The sequence below is a fragment of the Schistocerca serialis genome, chromosome 3, assembly GCF_023864345.2.
Source record: "Schistocerca serialis cubense isolate TAMUIC-IGC-003099 chromosome 3, iqSchSeri2.2, whole genome shotgun sequence".
NCBI lineage: Eukaryota > Metazoa > Arthropoda > Insecta > Orthoptera > Acrididae > Schistocerca > Schistocerca serialis.
In genome coordinates, this window is record NC_064640.1 from 230,350,185 (window position 1) to 230,368,875 (window position 18,691).

The 18,691-nt window shown below is 45.5% G+C and overlaps 1 protein-coding gene across 1 annotated transcript in view; it reads left to right on the top strand.

The window, feature by feature from the left end:
* The first annotated feature begins 3,459 nt into the window (after positions 1 to 3,459).
* The window catches only part of LOC126469967 (uncharacterized), a 552,724-nt gene continuing 537,492 nt past the window's right edge, over positions 3,460 to 18,691 (top strand). Inside the window, exon 1 of the mRNA XM_050097392.1 lies at positions 3,460 to 3,583. Coding sequence (XP_049953349.1) covers positions 3,529 to 3,583 — 55 coding nt within the window. The 5' untranslated portion in view covers positions 3,460 to 3,528. The remainder of the gene's footprint in view (positions 3,584 to 18,691) is intronic.

Genomic DNA, 18,691 nt, shown 5'->3' on the forward strand with positions numbered 1-18,691 from the left:
CCACCCAGTCGTCGTCACGTGATCGATAGGATTTGTGCCTTGACACGATGAACTTCCGCATGATGTTCTGCAGACGGCACCTGGAAGGACAGCTCACGAAGCATGGTGTAATAATAATCAAGAGTGTCTCTCTGTCATCTCGCCTTATCCCGACCATACTGTATTATAGCTCTTCTTATTGCCGGCTTAGTGCACTCGAGCCACCATTGAAGCACGGAGGTATACGTTGGTAGACGGCGTTGACATGTGGCCCGTACCTCCTCGACTCTCTGACGACATTCGGGGTCCGCCAAAAGGGACGAATTGAGCTTCCATGTCCCGCGGCTTCTCCACACACTTTGCCTAGGGAGTGACATGGTACAAATGTAAGCCAGATGATCAGTAAATGCCGCAGGCCATCGTTCCGCGTCGACCACCTTATCCTGTAGGCCAACCGAAACATATATTCGATCGAGTCTGCTCGCCGAGTGACTGGTAAAAAAAGTATATCCGTCACGGTTCCTATGAATCATGTCCCAGGTGTCGCTTAACTCCAGATCCCGGCATAGCACATGCAATTCACGACAGGTATTGTAATGTGGTGTCTGGTCTTTTTGGGCTAAAACACAATTGAAGTCACCACCTATAATGAAATGATCGAATCTGCCGATAAATAAGGGCACAATCTCTTCCGAATAATATCTCGCACGCGCCCGTCTGTTGTCTGTGCCGGAAGGGGCATAAACATTGAGAATGCGAATTCCATTAACAGTTATCGCCAGGCCTCGTGCCGAAGGTAGATAAGCCAGGTCTCGGACCGGAATCCCGTCCCGGACCAATATCGCCGTTCCACTGTCGTTGTTCGAGTGCGGCGAGGTGTAGGAGATGTATCCATGTACTTCCTGGAACTCAGGAATGTAAATTTCCTGCACCATCAGTATATCCACATCCGACGCGTATATCATGTCCCTAAACAACTGCTGTTTCACGGTCGATCGAATGGTATTTACATTCACTGTCCCTATTCTGTACGCCTGGGGTCGAGTAGCTGTCATCTCCACATGATGTTAAAATGACAAAGTTTCACCGTGTCGATAGTCCCTTTGCACATCCGCCGAGGGTCGCCCGAGGAACGTGTCCCTGCGGCATTAGGTTTCTTCAGATGCGGACGGATGCAAGGCCCCACCAATAGAATGGTCCGCATCGGTGATGTCGTCGTCCTGCTCATACCAGCTGATACTATTGGTGTGCTCCAAATTTTCCTGTGCGGCATTGATGTGTGACATCTGTTGTTCTTTCGCAGCTGTAGACTCCACCGCCGAAGGGGTAGCAGGCCCCTGAGCGGATGCGTCGTCTGAACGATATGACATCATTTCACTGTCCGAATTCATATGATCTGCGACATCCGAAGCTTGTGGTTCCATGTCAGACAGGTCCATAGTGTTAGAATCGTCTGGGCTCCCAAGAAGAGAAGGGAGCGTCTCCGCAGAGTTTAGTCGGCGCTTCTTGCGGCGCTTTGGCGAGCGTTGTTTGCGGGCCCTAACCTCGGCCTCTGGTGTTGGCGCATCTTGCATCTCCTGCGTTCCCGCCGCCGCCACAATGCCCTGGGGCCGTTCCACTTCAGCTTCCATGCCTATTGTGATGCTCTCATCCTCTTTCTGCGCCACCTGTAGTGTCTGAGATTGGAGGTTGGTCAGAGCCAGTCCTTCTTCAGTGGCGTCCGAAGGCGCCTCAATCAACTGCGGCGTCGGTTCGATGGTGCGCTCCGACCTCGGCGTCACCTCCCCGCGAAGTGCCGTCACGTAAGTCATCGGCAGTGACGTTGGTGTAGTCGGATTCTGGAAGTCTCCGCTGGGGAGTTGCACGAGTCTCCTCTGCATACACGCTGATCGAAGATGTCCTTCACCACCACACCCTGAGCATGTCCGGGGCTGCCCATCATAGATGACAATAGCTCTACAGCCGCCGATGTTTATGTACGATGGCACATGTTTCGTAAGGGCAATTCGCACCTATCGGACACCATTGAGCACTGGATACGTGCCAAAACTTGCCCAGCGTTCGGCCGTATGACTAATAACTCTGCCATATGGCTGGAGTGATTCAGTGACCAATGATTCGGGTACCTCGAAAGGCAGCTCGAAGATTCGAATCGTACGCACGCCCAGCCCCGAATGAGCGACTAAAACTTCGCCAATATGACCATCGGAGTGTCGGAACTGGAATCCTCGTTTGGCGGCTTCAATGATCCTATCACATGCTGCGTCGTCAATCATCTTTACGTAAAGAGTGCTGCTCACGATTGATAAATGAATTCCAATAATCTCCGTGTAATTAAGATGCACTTCGTCCCTCAAGAAACGTTCGATTTCGAAAGCCTTCGGTCTTGCATACTCGTTACAGAACGTGAACTGTATCGTGGTTTTTCGGAAATTGTGTGCCATTGCGTTCGATTCAAACAGTAACACACGCGAGTGACGACGGTGTAAGCACCGCTTCTTCCGCGACCGTTCGCAGCCGAGACGTAAACAAGTCCGAGCTGCTCCGCGGTGAAAGGCGGACTACATCGTTATCGGTGCTGTCGGCGAAAAGCGTTGACAGACGCAGCAGTTGTAAAAGTTTCTTACCTCGATTTCTGGAAAAGTATGCGTTTTAGGACCACGTACCTGGTGATGAAAAATGTTCTATTTACAATTATCTACCGATCCGGCCAACTTTGAGTCGATCGCCCGTCATAACCTTTAGGGGTGATTTTCTCACAAACGCGGGGGTGTTGACCCAAAATGTCTTAGATTCCTTCGTTTTAGGTTGTACACAAGCGACCTGCCAAATCTGAGCCGAATCGGTGGGCCGTGTCTGACGCCTTCCCCTTGTGAGACACCCTGTATGGCCGGCCGGTGTGGCCGTGCGGTTAAAGGCGCTTCAGTCTGGAACCGCGTGACCGCTACGGTCGCAGGTTCGAATCCTGCCTCGGGCATGGATGTGTGTGATGTCCTTAGGTTAGTTAGGTTTAAGTAGTTCCAAGTTCTAGGGGACTGATGACCACAGCAGTTAAGTCCCATAGTGCTCAGAGCCATTTGAACCATTTTTTTGAACACCCTGTATGGCATAGGTGAGATGTGTACCTTACAGAGAACAAGCACACCGTAAAGTAGTTCGCAGAGCACAAATGTAAATCCGACTTTATACGGCTGAGGAGAGACGAGAAGGCAGTGCCGGGGATGGCGTGCAGTGGTTGCCGCGTAGGACTCGTCAGAGGAAGGCCCGGCGGCGGAGTCGCGGACGGTGTGGCGACGGAGCGTCTGGGCGCGTGCAAGAAGAGACGGTGTCCGCGCCGCATGGCGCATGGCCAAAAGAATTGAGCGGGAAGCGGGAAGCGGCGCTGAAATTGCACGGGGGGGCGTCGGCGCCAGCGAGTGGTGTGCGCGTGCGCGGAGCGGCGGCCGCGGCCATGTGACTGCGCTGCGCTGGCGCCGCCGCCGCCGCCGCCGGCGCGCACCAGACGCGCCGCAGCCTCCGCCTCGCGCACACGAGCATGCCGGCAGGCCCATGGGCAAGAAGGGCAACAAGCGGAAGACGCGCTGGAGGGTGCTCCCCATCTGCGGTGAGTAGCGCGCGCCTCTATCGATCACCACCTTCCGGTGGTCCGCTGCCCGACACCCGACGTCCGACACCCGCCTCCTTCCGAAAACGCCGTCCGCGCCGACTCTGGTCCGTCCCCCCGTTGTGTAACCGCGCGCCGCTTTACCTGCCGCTTACGTAACGTGGCCCGCGATCAGTGTCGCCGCCACTGCCGCAATCGATCACCTCGTCTCTCCGATCCTTTTCTCGCACTAGCTTCCGTGCTCGACTCTGGCCGCTGCACTCACGTTACAGACCGTACTGACCCCGACATGCGGATCGAAGGTTGGGACTCCTCTTCGTAGCGAGCACGAAGGATTCCTGGGCTACGAGACTCTCACTTGAGGACGCTCTTCGTATTCCAGTTTCCTCTTCTACAACAGAATGTTGTTCCACCACACGGCATGTTTTCGACTCTGTATCTCTTCGAGTCCCAGGAGACGGACCAATTTTCTCATTGTACGGATAAACGAAATCGCATAAGGAACCCTTTCGGGTGTCCGTGATAAACTGAGGCTACAGTTCGGTAACACGCGTTCGTCTTTCGGGTACGACGCTCAAGAGAACGCTGCTCTAGTCTTCGGAATGTGTGTCACGTTTCCAGCATAAGCGCAGAGGGCGTTTGAAGAGCAAACCTCTGACGCCACTGTGGCTGCGCTCCGGTGCATCGTGAACAGCCGTCCGCAGATATTTTACAGCTTCTGTCGTTTGGCACGGTTACCATACAACGTACAGAGACCGACGGCTGTGCATGTGGCGTTTTTGTGGTTTGGTTCAGTTCCACTTTGTAGACGTTTACAGTGCGTTAGGAAGCTATAATGGATTTAATGCGAGGCGTCGTGATGGACTAACCTCCGCCAGCGTTTCCTTCGCGTCGTTAAGTTGTTTACCTGTCCTAGATCATCTCTGTTCGCTGGAGCTGCTTATGTAGCCCTTGGCAACTATAAGCACTCGGTAATTCGGATAATGTGTTGCTAGTTGGTATGATGTTGGTCAGGAATGCCACGGTCTGTAGCCATATCTCACGCCTCTTTTCTGCTACCACCACTATCGTAGAGTGTACGGAGATCAATACCATTACACATTTTATGCTTGATTATTTGATAGTCTAATAATTGCCGTAAATTACTTTGCCTTGCTCTTCTTTTCAGTAATCAGAAGTTATAACCCATAGAATTTGAAATGCTGCTTCTTTCAATGAAAAACACGCGTTTACGCTCCACAGTTCAACAATTTTTTCCAAATTTTACTACTGAATATGTACTAGGCGCCACATTCAGTGCTAGCGATTTTAATCATTGTTGTTTCTCGAATTAAACAGTTTTGAAAATCATTCTTGCTCAAAGCAGCGTGTTGGAAAGAATGGCTTGGTCCAACATCCTAAATTATTATCTTAAAACGGCGGTATAGCTTCAGAGTCAGTGGTAATGTACCAGTAGTTTTGCTTCTAGTGGCACTGCTAATATGCAGTATTTATCTTGCAAAAGACCTATCGAGACTAGGATTCTCAAATCTTTACTCTCTCAGTCGAGACATTCTGTAGTTTCATGCTTTTAACCTCAAACAGCTAAGCAATTTCAAGCTATTCTAAAGTGTTACTTACTGCTTACATCAGTCTGCTTGCATTTAAACGTTAAAATGCGTTCGTGTCCATCACGGCCCTTACGCAAGCTTCTGGTCGCAAGTAAACGGTCTTGTGGCCGAGCGTCCGACGCTTCGGACACGTTGGTTCCAGTGCTCGATCGTGCGCGGCCATATTGATTTCAGACGCCAACGTGCCTATTCCTGTACACACGGTGTGTGATCTTACGGTTCTGGAACAATATCTCTTTCTTACTCGCATCCGCCTCCCATTCTGCGCCCACCTACTTAACGGAACAGCTTTTAGTGCTTCGTCTGAATTCTCAACAGACTCCCGTGTCGCCATGTAGTCAGTGTTGCTCCTCGTGTAGTCATTCATTAGGCGTCAAATCCGTTTCTTCTTGTTATGTAAGGAATTTATAAAGTGAGTTATTTAAAGACAATACACTGTTTCCGCTGGTCTTACCCAACAAACTTATCGGACAGTGTGTTTATTTTGTAGCCAAAAATGAGTTCGATCCGTAGTCGTCCTTAGGGCAAGGAAGCAATGTGCACTACTTTCACTATGTTAACAAACCTGGTGTGTTTCACACAAAGATCTTATATACTTTCACCTTTTAAATCACTTAACCATAGAAACGTAGCGTCATAGAAAGACAGTTCCCTGGTTAATGCAGCTACTGCACAGTATTAGCACCCTGTATCTTCTTAAAAAGGGAGGCCTTTTTCTGAAAAGTCAGCGCTTACTTGAAAATGTCTGTTTAGTTTGCGTAACCGATGTTGACTTAGCAATCACGATATCTCGTTGGCGGTGACGATCGACGTATTGCTCCTTCCGCCCCTGGACTGATGCAGAGGTGTGTAACACACCTGCGAGTTGGTGGACCACACGAGGCAGAAGATACCGTTACTCTGCGCGCTCAGCCATAAAGTGGCCACAGACTGCGTCGCAGTGGCACTGGTCATATCCGATTTATGGCTCGTAGAGAAATCTTACTGCCATTAACTGTATTAGATGATAACATCGAACTTTAAGCGTCAGAAACAAAGCGAAGTGAAAGCAAGGTCTTATATCTGTGGGCAGGAACAACTTGACGACGTTTATGGCGCTGATACTAGTTATGTACATGAAGAAGGGTCTTTTTGAAAATACTTTCGTAGTTTTCAATGAGTTAGCTTCCAGAGAGTGATGAGGAATTTTTCTTTCTTTTTCCTTCTTCACTGTCACCTGTAAACAAACAAATAAATTATGCTTCCCACAACGAAGATGTTTTGCTATGTCTCGAAAATTCCCATTCTCTAAGATTACTCGATAAAAGTAGTCACTTTCGCCTGGTAAATTTATTTTCTAGCTTTTCACTTCTTACCTTTTTGTAAGCTCCAGCTTGCACGAAACAGCTTTACGCTCATATTCATGGCTTTCCGACAATTTATTTATTTCTCTTTTAAAACTATGGCAGAGTGCAACCCTTTTATTTCTGCAAATGTTCTATAAGTTTATTGAAAAAACAAGGTCCGAGTAGTGCGAGCCAAGGTCACAGAATAGCGTCGGCTCTCCCCCTCCTCCATTGCTATCTCAAGGAGCGCTCAACGACTTTCTCCAACACTCGCATCTCTCAATATTTGCTACATTTCTCCATGTTTTCCACGAAATATACTAGATGAATATTTTTGTTGTTGTTGTTCTATCGAATCACGTCTGATTACTTCCACTACTGATGCATCAAAAGCAATAAAACCGTTTTTCCTGATCTTGAGGATGATGTTACTGACTTACTAAACTCTACGTGAGAAAGGATTCGTTTTAGAAAATTTACCTTTACATTCACCATGGTTGGGAGCATTAATTAGATACGAGTTTACTTATATGTCCCATTAGCTATTTCCTGAGGTAATCAGACCGTGTAAAATGATGAAATATTTTATTCATTGTACACGTTAGTGCGAAAAGGAATTCCTCATTTCCATGATATCATCATGCTTGTTCTTTTTCTTGTGTTCTCTAAACCACCTTAGACCAATTCCATGATGAACAAGTGACGAATGATTTCGCGTTCCATGTTCCTGCACCCTAGCTAATTCCGTCGATATCAGGCCACTAACCCCAATCTTCTTCTGTTGCAAGTTTGTTGGGAAAATTAACATTCGAATGGGATTCTGTGAGACACCATTCAAGCTTACTTGCACTAAGTTGAATATTCCTAATCGGGCAAGTCGCCCTTTTCTCATCTGTCATGTACCAATGCGTTTCATGTTTTGCGCTTAGTCATGATTAAGCTCAAAAGGTATTTTAATAAGAACACATGATGTTGCAGTCTCGTACGTTTAACAAGAATATTACAACAGTGTTCACTTATAACACGTGGAACGCTTTATCACGTCCTCATGGTCGCTTGGTTCTTGAACAACTTAAGTTATGGAACAGGATGTATCGCCCGTGTCTAGTATTATTAGATGTCCACCGCATTTCATCTACTATTTCTAAAGCGAAGTGGCTCGCTACTGTTTCCACCACTATCTCCTTGTAGATCTCTTATCGATCATACGAGGCGCAAAAATTGTTAAGAAACCATTATAGTCAACGGAAGCAGCGGAGTTTAAGTCTCCGTCCAGTAATTGCGATTTAAGTTTTCCGTGGTCTCCATAAGAAACTACCAACGAATGCCATGATGGTTTCTTCTAAGAGGCCACTACCGACCCCAGGCTCCATCCTTTTCCAGTCTGAACTTACATTTCGTTATAAATAACCTAAATGTCGATGAGACTATAGGTCTTCCCTCTCTATCCATCTCCTCTTGCCCCCTCTACCTTCTCCTGGCCACCTGCATCTCCTCCTGCCCCTCTCTCTGTCCATTGCTTACTCCCCCTCTCTATGTCCATCTCCTCCTCTGCCTCTTTCTATCTTTCTCTTCGTCCCCCTTTTTCAGTCCATCAACTTCTCCTCTCTCTCTATGCCCATCTCCTCTTCCTTTTCTCCGTCCAATTACTCTCTCTGTCCACCCCCTCCTCCTCACTCTCTCAATCTATTTCCTCCTCCAACTCCTCTCTGTGTATCTCCCCCACCCCCTCTCTCTTCCCTTTCTCTATCCAGTTAGTTCCTCCTTCATCTCTCTCTGTCCAACTCCTCCTCCCCCATAGGTACTTACATTTCGTTCTTACCCCTCTTTCTCTGTTCCTCTCTTCTTCCCCCCGTTCTCTCTCCGCCTTATCACCCCCACTCCAAAACGAGGTTGCTAGTTCTTATCTCCACAGTATTTCTTTGCAGATAGCGAGTAATATGTGTACCAAGTGTGGCTGTAATCGATCCAGTGATTTAGGAGGAAATTTTTGTCTTCAGCTTTGTCCACATAAGCATATGTCACATATTTTACATATATTTAATATATTTCACAAATATCTGCACACATATTGCACCCGTATCTCTAGCGAATTTCGACCTGTAGTTTCGTTTTCGCAGTTCAATGTTTATGATGTAGTATCTCCTGAACTATGAGTCGTGCAATAGTATAATTTTGTAGCTGCATTCGGCAGCGCATGTGACTACTGTCCGCGAAATACGCTGCGAACACAGTTAGTAGCAAAGCGGTAACAAAATTTAAACATCATGCATGATACACCAGTTTTTCACGCATCTCAGTATTTATGACGTTGTATCTTCTGAAATATATGTCGTACAACGTTAAATTCAGTGGCATATGTGACTAATGTCTGTGAAACGTGTTGTGAATGGAGTTTATAGTAAAGAAGTAATAAATTAAAACGTCATTCCTGATGCGGTATTTTTGCTGCAACAGCAGTAAAAATGTACTAAGAGATAAACTTTTTTTCCTTCGTAATTTTGCCTAGGTTGTCAGCGAGAATAATTTTCGTTACTGTTTGAAGTCGTGTGTAAGATTCGTTGCAAGTCACTAAGTGCTTTCATTCTCAAATAATGCATCAATATAGTCTGACTATTTGCGCGTCATGAGCTACAGTACTTTTCCACCGCCACCCCTTTGAAAGGTAGATGGTTCTTACCCCCACAGAGATTCATTCCAGACAGCAAGTAATATGTGTACCATGTTTGGTCAAAATCGATCCAGTGGTTTACGAAAAGATGTGGGGCATACATACATACTTACATTTTTAGATCTATGGGTACCTTTTTATGAATAGCATAGGAAAGACACAAGTCGCTAAATAAAGTAATAAATATACCTCCCCTAGGGATTCGAACACAGTAACAGATTTGATGAGAATGGCACAGATCCTGTATCTGAGGGAGAATCTTGAATCGGTTGAGCGTAACGCCGGAACTGGTGCGGTAAACTACGTAAAAGTTATGTTTATCGGTATCACTCACCCTTGCGGAAGGAACACCAGAGTTTAATGTCTTGTCTATGGCGATATCATCAGAGAAGGAGCAGAAGCTCGGATTGAAGAATGATGCGCAACGAACCGTCCGCGTGTACTCCGGAGGTCGACACTTCAAATACCCGTCTGGCTCAACAGATTTAGGTTTTTCGTTGTTTCCATAAACTGATTGAGGCTAAGCAGTTTACGGAAATAACGGAAAACCTATACCAGTTTGGCCAGACGGCGATTTGAAGTGTCGACCTCTCGAATACAAGTTTCTTGTCTTACCATTGTGCCATCCCTCTCGGTGCTCACCCTATTGGTTGAAAATTTATACACATAAGTTAACATAAATGAGTTACTTAATAATAATAATGAGGGTATGGCATTGGTGGCCGGGAGACCCCTCGCGGGGCGGTTCGGCCGCCGCTCCACAAGTTCTTTAACGCCACTACGGCGACTTGCGAGTGAATGAGGATGAAATGATGATGAAAGACACACAACACCCATTCATCTCGGGAATCGAACCCGGGACCCCGTGCGCGGGAAGCGAGAACGCTACCGCAAGACCACGAGCCGCGGACAGTTACTTAATAATCCTGCCCCATCCTTTGATGGCACGAGTCGTAAGAAGCGTCCAAAATAAATTTTAATTTTCGTGTGTTAAGTAGAAACTACGCCATTATCGTATATGTTGTAGAAAAAGGGCCGGCCGGAGTGGCCGAGCGGTTAAAGGCGCTACAGTCTGGAACCGCACGGCCACTACGGTCGCAGGTTCGAATCCTGCCTCGGGCATGGATGTGTGTGATGTCCTTAGGTTAGTTAGGTTTAAGTAGTTCTAAGTTCTAGGGGACTTATGACCACAGCTGTTGAGTCCCATAGTGCTCAGAGCCATTTGATCCATTTTTTTGTAGAAAAAGGGAATTACCTAAAGTTATGAGTATTGCTTATGTGATACATGTAGACAGCGGAAGCGTAGCAGAGTGGTGCCAGAAAGTTCCTTGTGCGTGTCATCATCGAAACCTGTCAGCTGACACCAAACAGCCGTACGCAGTAAGAGTCTTCCTTGATACGTCACCAAAGGCTCAACACGTACGCTATTGGAGCTAGAAAGCAGTCCAAAAAACTGTTGAAGCTAACAAGGTGGAGGACAATGAGAGAAGGAAGAGTATTAAAAATAGCCTTCTTCGAAGTTCTTCGGAAACGAAGGAAGTGTCTGTTCTCAAGAATCGTTTAAAATCTGGCGATGTATTTGAAACGCGTGCCTGTTGCGCTTGCCAGTAATCCGTTATAATTAGGAGAAAGTTGCAGAACTCGCACCAAGCGTCCGTTTTGTTGTCACAGTCTTTTATTTTCTTTAGCACGTTAGTTGCATGGTCGCAACACGGGGAGCACTCACGCATCACGCGATCTGGCATGAATTTCTTTGGCCGAATGCCCTTCCTCGCGTCACAACGCCACCTTAAAATCGGCTTGGTGGAAACAGCCTGAGCTATCTCTCTGTGGATCTTGTAAACCCTTTATCTGGAACTTTAGTTTCGCACCTCTTGTAATATTCTCACGTAAATGGAGAAAGAGTCTGGCCTTCTCCTTAACGTTTGGGGAAGTGTATGAAGAGGGTGCTCAGGTTATGTGTTATGTCAGACAATGGGCCGTTAATAGTTGCTACTCATTATACTATCGGAGGCGTTCTTCCTGTTCCGTCACAAAAACTGGCAGACCGATATTGCTCCTATGTAATGTGACAAACAAGCCGTTAGTAACGATAAGAGGAGGAGGAGATTAGTGTTTAACGTCCCGTCGACAACGAGGTCATTAGAGACGGAGCGCAAGCTCGGGTGAGGGAAGGATGGGGAAAGAAATCGGCATTGCCCTTTCAAAGGAAGCATCCCGGCATTTGCCTGAAGCGATTTAGGGAAATCACGGAAAACCTAAATCAGGGTGGTCGGAGACGGGATTGAACCGTCGTCCTCCCGAATGCGAGTCCAGTGTGCTAACCACTGCGCCACCTCGCTCGGTTAACGATAAGAGATGACCTGGTTGTGGCGAAAACACTAGTTCCCTAACGGCGGTGGCATAGAACCTTTCTGGTAACAAGAAATCCTTTTAGTTGACAGCAGTACGGTTTTTACTTTAATCTATTTCATCGACTGTGAGGTACGTGAAACCAGCTCACATGCGCATTTTTATTTTATTTTTTCTATTTAAAGAACTAACAAGTTTCTCATATATTTTACTCCATTAGTGACTTCTTAAAAGAGAAATATATCCGTAACGTGTTGGGCGACCAGTTTATAATTTTCTTTGTGTGTGTGTGCGTGCGTGCGTGTGTGTGTGTGTGTGCGTGTGTGTGTGTGTGCATGAGAGAGAGAGAGAGAGAGAGAGAGAGAGAGAGAGAGAGAAAGAGAGAGAGTTGATCACGCATTTATTTCGCCTTAGATCAACAATCCTTCTGCCAGACACTTAAATGTGATTTTCAGAGTATCCATGTAGATTTAGATGAATCCTTACAGTAAACTAACTGAGAACTGAGGTAATTAACTCCCTACAAGCTCATCTCCCTAGCCGATACAGCTAACTTACAATAAACCAGTGGCGATCGGCATGGGGGAAATCTGTTTAGTGAGACGGCACGTGGTACAGTTGATGAAACTCAAGGATTTCCTTGTCGATATTAGAGAGGAATATGGCATATGGCGTGATTCAAAACTCATTCTTAACAAAGCAGATCAGACGCTACAATACTACATTAGAACTCGTCTCACCATCCTCACGGTACACATACACAACTGACGGTTCGTATCAGATCAGCAATGGCAATCCATCTGCACTAGGATCTTTCCCAGAACAGGAATGTGGGACTTCCGCATTGCTTCCAACGTTCACTGCCTCACTTTGCTTTCCAGATAAAGGGATTAACTGCGAGTGTTGTGATTATAATGTGTTTTTATACCTGTGATTCTGATTGTACGGATGTAGTCGACAACTATCTGAATTCACTAATGCGTGTAACATTGTCTAAAATCGTGGTTATGCTGAAGGCTGCCCTTCTTTTGCACGATATTCTGCGAACCACGGATGATTGACAACAAGTGAATTCAATTTTTCTAGATCTCCGGAAAGCGTTTGACACAGTGTAGCAATGCAGACTGTCAATGTAGGTTCGTACATACGGACTGGGTTCTCAGATATGTGTGTGACTCAACGACTTTAAGTAACAGAACCCATTATATTGCCCTGGACGGCGACTTTTCATCAGAGAAAAGAGTATCGTCAGGAGCGCCCCAGAGAAATGTGACATGACCGTTCTTGTTCTCTGTAAACAAAAACGATCTGACGGATAGTGTGAGTAGAAATTGGTGACTATTTGCTGATGACACTATAGTGCATGGGAAAGCGTCACCGTTGAATGACTGTAGGAAGCTACAGGATGACTTAGATCGATTTTATATTTGGTGTTATGAATGTCATCTTGCTCTAAATGAAATGTAGCGGTATGTACGTTGAAGTAGATTAGTAGGTAAAAGAATGCAGTAATTTTCGAATGAAATATTTGTGGTGTGCTGCTTGACACAGTCACTTAGATTAAATATCTATACGTTACATTGAAACGTAATATAAAATGGAACGAGCACATGACATGGCGAATGGTCGACTTCGGTTAACTGGGAGAATTTTGGAAAAAATGTGGCTCATTTGTAAGGGAGACCGCATATAAAACACTTGCGCGACCCATTCTTGAGTACTGTTCGAGTGTCTGGGTTCCCCTGCAGATCGGGTGAAGGGAAGATTTTGAAATAATTCAGAGTCGAGCTGCTAGATTTGTTACCGGTAGGTTCGAGCAATACGCGAGTATTACGGAAATACTACGTGAACTCAAATGGGAATTTCTGAAGGGAAGACGACGTTCTTTTCACGAAAGACTTTTGAGAAAGTTTAGAGAAAAGACATTTGGAACTGACTGCAGAACGGTTCTACTACCACCAACAAACATCTCGCCTAAACAGTGCGAAGACAAGGTAAGATAAATTTCGGCTCGTACGGTGGCATATAGACAGTCGTTTTTCCCTCGCACCAAGCGGAAGTAGAACAGTAAAGGGAATGATGGCTAGTGTGTGTGTGTGTGTGTGTGTGTGTGTGTGTGTGTGTGTGTGTGTGTGTGTGTGTGTGTGCGTGTGTGTGTGTCAATTACTAAGGGACCAAACTGCTGAGGTCATAGATCCCTAGACTTAAACACTACTGAAACTAACTTACTGTAAGAACAACACACAGACCCATGTCCGAGGAAGGACTCGAACCTCCGGCGGGAGGAGCCGCGCAATCTGTGACATGGCGCTTCTAACCGCGCGGCCACTCCACGCGGCGGAATGGCTAGCGGTAGGACAAGGTATCCTCCGCCGTACACCGTATGTAAGTTTGCGGATTATGCTTGTAGACATCAGTACCACAGAATTTTTACGATCCCTGGACGCGATTCGAAACACTTCACTGATGTAATTTAGCTAAAGCACAGAAACCGTAAATCAGGGCTTTGTAACATGGATTTGAAGCTTACCAAATACAAATCCAGCATTTCAGTTGTTGAGATATGTAGTTAGTTTGCTTCTAGTCGACTATTACAGGTTTAATATGAATAGTTTATTATTGCTTTGTATAAAGAAATCCATGTATGTTTCCCTCCGACCAGGAAAGCCACAGAAATTGTATTAAAAAATCAGTAAAGCATTCGTTGGATCCGTAACTCAAAGTTTACAATACCTATAGAGCAGAACAAATAGATTTGTAACCGAACCAGTTCTCAGCAAAGACGACTTGGGAGCGATAAAAAAAGAAATCCATGTAGGTTTCCCTCCAACCAGGAAAGCCACAGAAATTATACTAAAAAATCAGTAAAGCATTCATCGGATCCGTATCTCAAAGTTTACAATACCTATAGAGCAGAACAAATAGATTTGTAAGCGGACCAGTTGACAGTAAAGACGACTTGGGAGCGATAAAAATAGGACAGTTTGTAAACGTATCAATTCTAGTTAACGGAAAACATCTCAATACCATATCACGGAAACACTTGTATCTTTATCGTCGTTACTAATTAGGAAATGAAATCATCATTTACCGACTTTTTATGTCTGAATTGTAACCAACAAGTTTTCTGTGTGTTCGGCACAAATGATTCTTGTTCTGTGCTATTAAACCATAGCTATACATTTGACTCTACTCTGCGTTATCTACAAGCAGTGCTGTAATGGCAGAAAAGGTAACTGAATTCTACTGCACTGTGAAAACCTAGAACTTTCACGTTTTATTGTAGATTCTAAGTCGAGCACTCATTAAGAAAACTGGTGCTGCAAATGAGCACATCAAAAGCGACTGATACCTTCTTAATTCGCACACGAACGTTTACAGTGAGGTATTAGTCATATTACTCTGAAGACAAGAAGAGAAGAAAATTATCGATACACGTTATCAATAGAAACGGAAGTGACCAATTTAGGTAACCACATCAGTTTTAAAAGCTAAACGTAAACATGAAATGACATTACATGTTCTGAATTGGATGCCGGGAGCGTTACACAACAAAGAAAATCTCCATCAGAAGATATTTGCCTCAAACAACGTCCATAACACGCAATAGTTGTTGAAACCGAAAATATACATTTTACAAATAACAAAAATTTGCTAAAACGTGCTCACTACATCAAAACTTAATAGGATATACGATGACCTGTAGCTATCATACACGCTTGGCAGGCCCAGGGCAGGCTCTCTGTGAGGCAGTTCCAGAACTGTGGTAGCAGTCTATCACATGCCTGGTGAACATCTGTATTGGGAGTGGTGGTCTTATTAAGTCCTTTGTGGTGTCTCAGCCGGCCGGAGTGGCCGTGCGGTTCTAGGTGCTACAGTCTGGAACCGCGAGACCACTACGGTCGCAGGTTCGAATCCTGCCTCGGGCGTGAATGTGTATGATGTCCTTAGGTTAGTTAGGTTTAAGTAGTTCTAAGTTCTATAGGACTGATGACCTCAGCAGTTGAGTCCCATACTGCTCAGAGCCATTTGAACCATTTGTGGTGTCTGACGGGATGCAGTTCAACTACCCACTGTAACCTAAATTTGAACCGTAGAATTCAGATCCGGAGGGCTCATTGGCCACTCCATGTTGCCGATAGTCTCAACTTGCCAGAAATTCATTCACCGCAGAGGCTCTTTGTAGAACGGCAGTTTCGTTCATGATGAGGAAATCTCAACTCTGTACTCTGGGCGTTAACGGTATTCTTCTGGGTTATATCTTGGATGGACATAGGAACTTCGTAAGCTCATCCAACATTATGATTCTCCACGCTAGGACTGCTTGCCGATGATGCTGTAGTCTACAGGAAAGTAGTATCACACGAAAGTTGTGAACAAATTAATGAGGATTTGCAGAAAAAAATGCGTTGTGTAATGACTGTCAGTTATCTTTCAATATTAGTAAGTGTAACCTACTGCGTATACCAAGGCGAAAATCCCCATTAATGTACGAGTACAAAATAAATACCCAGTCTCTGGAAGCGGTAACATCCGTCAAGTATCTGGGTGTGACTATTCGAAATGATCTCAGATGGAATGATCAGATTACAAAAGTAACGGGTAAGGCAAACTCTAGATTGCGGTTTAATGGTAGAATCCTGAAGCGATGCAGTCCTTCAACAAAGGAAATAGCTTACAATACGTTACTTCGTCCAGTCTTAGAGTATTGTTCGTCTGTATGGGACCCTTACCACCTGGGTTTGATTCAAGAGATTGAGAAGGTCCAAAGAAGAGCGGTAAGATTCGTGAGTGGTACATTTAGCCATCGCGGGAGCTTTACAAATCTCATAGAAAGTTTGAAACGGGACACACTTGCAGATTGACGGCGCGCTAAACGGAAGGGGCTGCTCACTAAATTCCGAAATCCAATCTTCACCGAGGATTTAGAACATATATTATTACCACAAACATTCAAAGTTCGCAATGATCACTATTCAAACATAGCGGATATTAGAGCTCGTACTGAGGCGTTCAGACAATCATTTTTCCCTCCCGCGATCCGCGAGTGGAACAGAGGGGGGTAAATATGACTTTGGCGATAATTGTGCCCTCCGCCACACACCACTTGGTGGCTAGCGGAGTATATATCTAGATGTAGATCCACCATTACAGTGATCTCTCTGCATGGTGTTCATGTTATTGTGCTACCTACCGCTGCACCTTCAAACGAATGTGAGACGGAAGCCATTATGAAAACCACATGAAATTCATTTGTGAAGAACACATCCCTTCAGTCATCCAGGGTCCAGTCTCGATGTTGTAGACTCCACAATAAACAGGCTCGTATCAACACTGCAGAGAGCGATGCAAACGCTGTCTGTCTTCAGACCAAGTGCTCCGAACGTCCGGAGCGCAGTTTTCTGGAAAACAAACTTAAGACAGCTGTAAGCTCTGCAGACAATTGCTTTGCTATTGTCACTGGATTTTGTTACCTACTCAAGGCCAAGAAACGACCCGGCTATGGAGTGGTTAGTGTTGGACGACCTTGAACAAACCGGCGAAAACGTTTCCTGTGTTTCAAACGTAACCAAGGTTTTTAAATGACACTTCGTGGAACGTTCAGCGCTGCTAAAACTGCGATTGGTAGCTCACCTGCTTCTAGACGTATGAGGATTCTGTCCCACAAAATATAGCCCAGATGGACACTCTTCAACAAGAGATTACTGACATCGAAAGTGCAAATGCCATTGAAACATTTATGGTATAAAGCACTTACCTTTAAATGGCTTCCTTATCTGTAGATAGAAATGCCTCTTGCCTGTAACTATTGGGTACTTGAATTAATTCTTGATGTTTGTTGAGCGGGAAACATATGCTCTAGCCGGCCGCTGTGGCCGTGCGGTCCTAGGCGCTTCAGTCCGGAACCGCGCGACTGCTACGGTCGCAAGTTCGAATCCTGCCTCGGGCATGGATGTGTGTGATGTCTTTACGTTAGTTAGGTTTAAGCAGTTCTAAGTTCTAGGGGACTGATGACCTCAGATGTTAAGTCCCATAGTGCTCAGAGCCATTTGAACCATTTGAGCCAAACATATGCTCATTTTAGCAGAATGGCATGAGATAATTTACTGAAAGTAATGTCCTTCGGCAGCTATAACCTTTTCGGGTAGCAAATAGATTCCACAATAAAAAGTGCAGGGTTTTTTGAGGCGGTCCACTCTTGGAGCCTGTTTTCGACATCGCTGAAAGATTGAAATTTATTCAGAAAGGCCATACTGCATGGATCGAAACAAATGGTAATCGGAAGGGGAGATGTCTCTTGAATACGAGTGACGAGGTAAGACATCCCATCGAAGTCCCTACAAAATGTCCTTTACGCGATTTACAACTTGTGGCTTGGCATTGTCATGAAAAATAATGGCTTCGTCATGTTTCTGAGCATACTGTGGGCGTTTTTCTGCAAGTTTGCCTTTCAAACTGAGTAATAGTGATAGTGATAAGCATTCACCGTCTGACCAGGTTGCAGCAGCTCATGTAACACGACACCAACCGGCACACATTTTGACACTCCCCTCAAAATCGTTGTCTTTGAATCGTTGAAACCAGTCTCTACGCGTTGTTTCCGACCGAGCCCGTCCTCCATACACTTCCAATAGCGAACGAAGACTTTCCGCTGCAGACTTCTTGAGATGAAAGCAGGAGAGTCACACTTCCTGCGAATTCTGTTTGGCAAGGACCAAACTCGTTATGTTCAAGGTTCTAAATAGGTCTGTTCTTTTCACCTTACTCTGAAGTCACACACAGCTCTGAAAGCCTAATGTTCCTACTGTTAAACTGGTCGCGTGTCGCGGTCCGCTATGCTTTGGTACAACTACTGCCAAGTCTTCGTCAACAAATGGCTCTGAGCACTATGGAACTTATCATCTGAGGTCATCAGTCCCCTATAACTTAGAACTACTTAAACCTAACTAACCTAAGGACATCACACACATCCATGCCAGAGGCAGGATTCGAACCTGCGACCGTAGCGGTCGCGCGGTTCCAGACTGAAGCGCCTAGAACCGCTTGGCCACACCGGCCGGTTCTTCGTCAACAGCGGGAAGGAATTCAAACTACCAACATTGCACAATTTCGGTTTCTGACGAAATGTTGAGAGTAATTTACAATGACT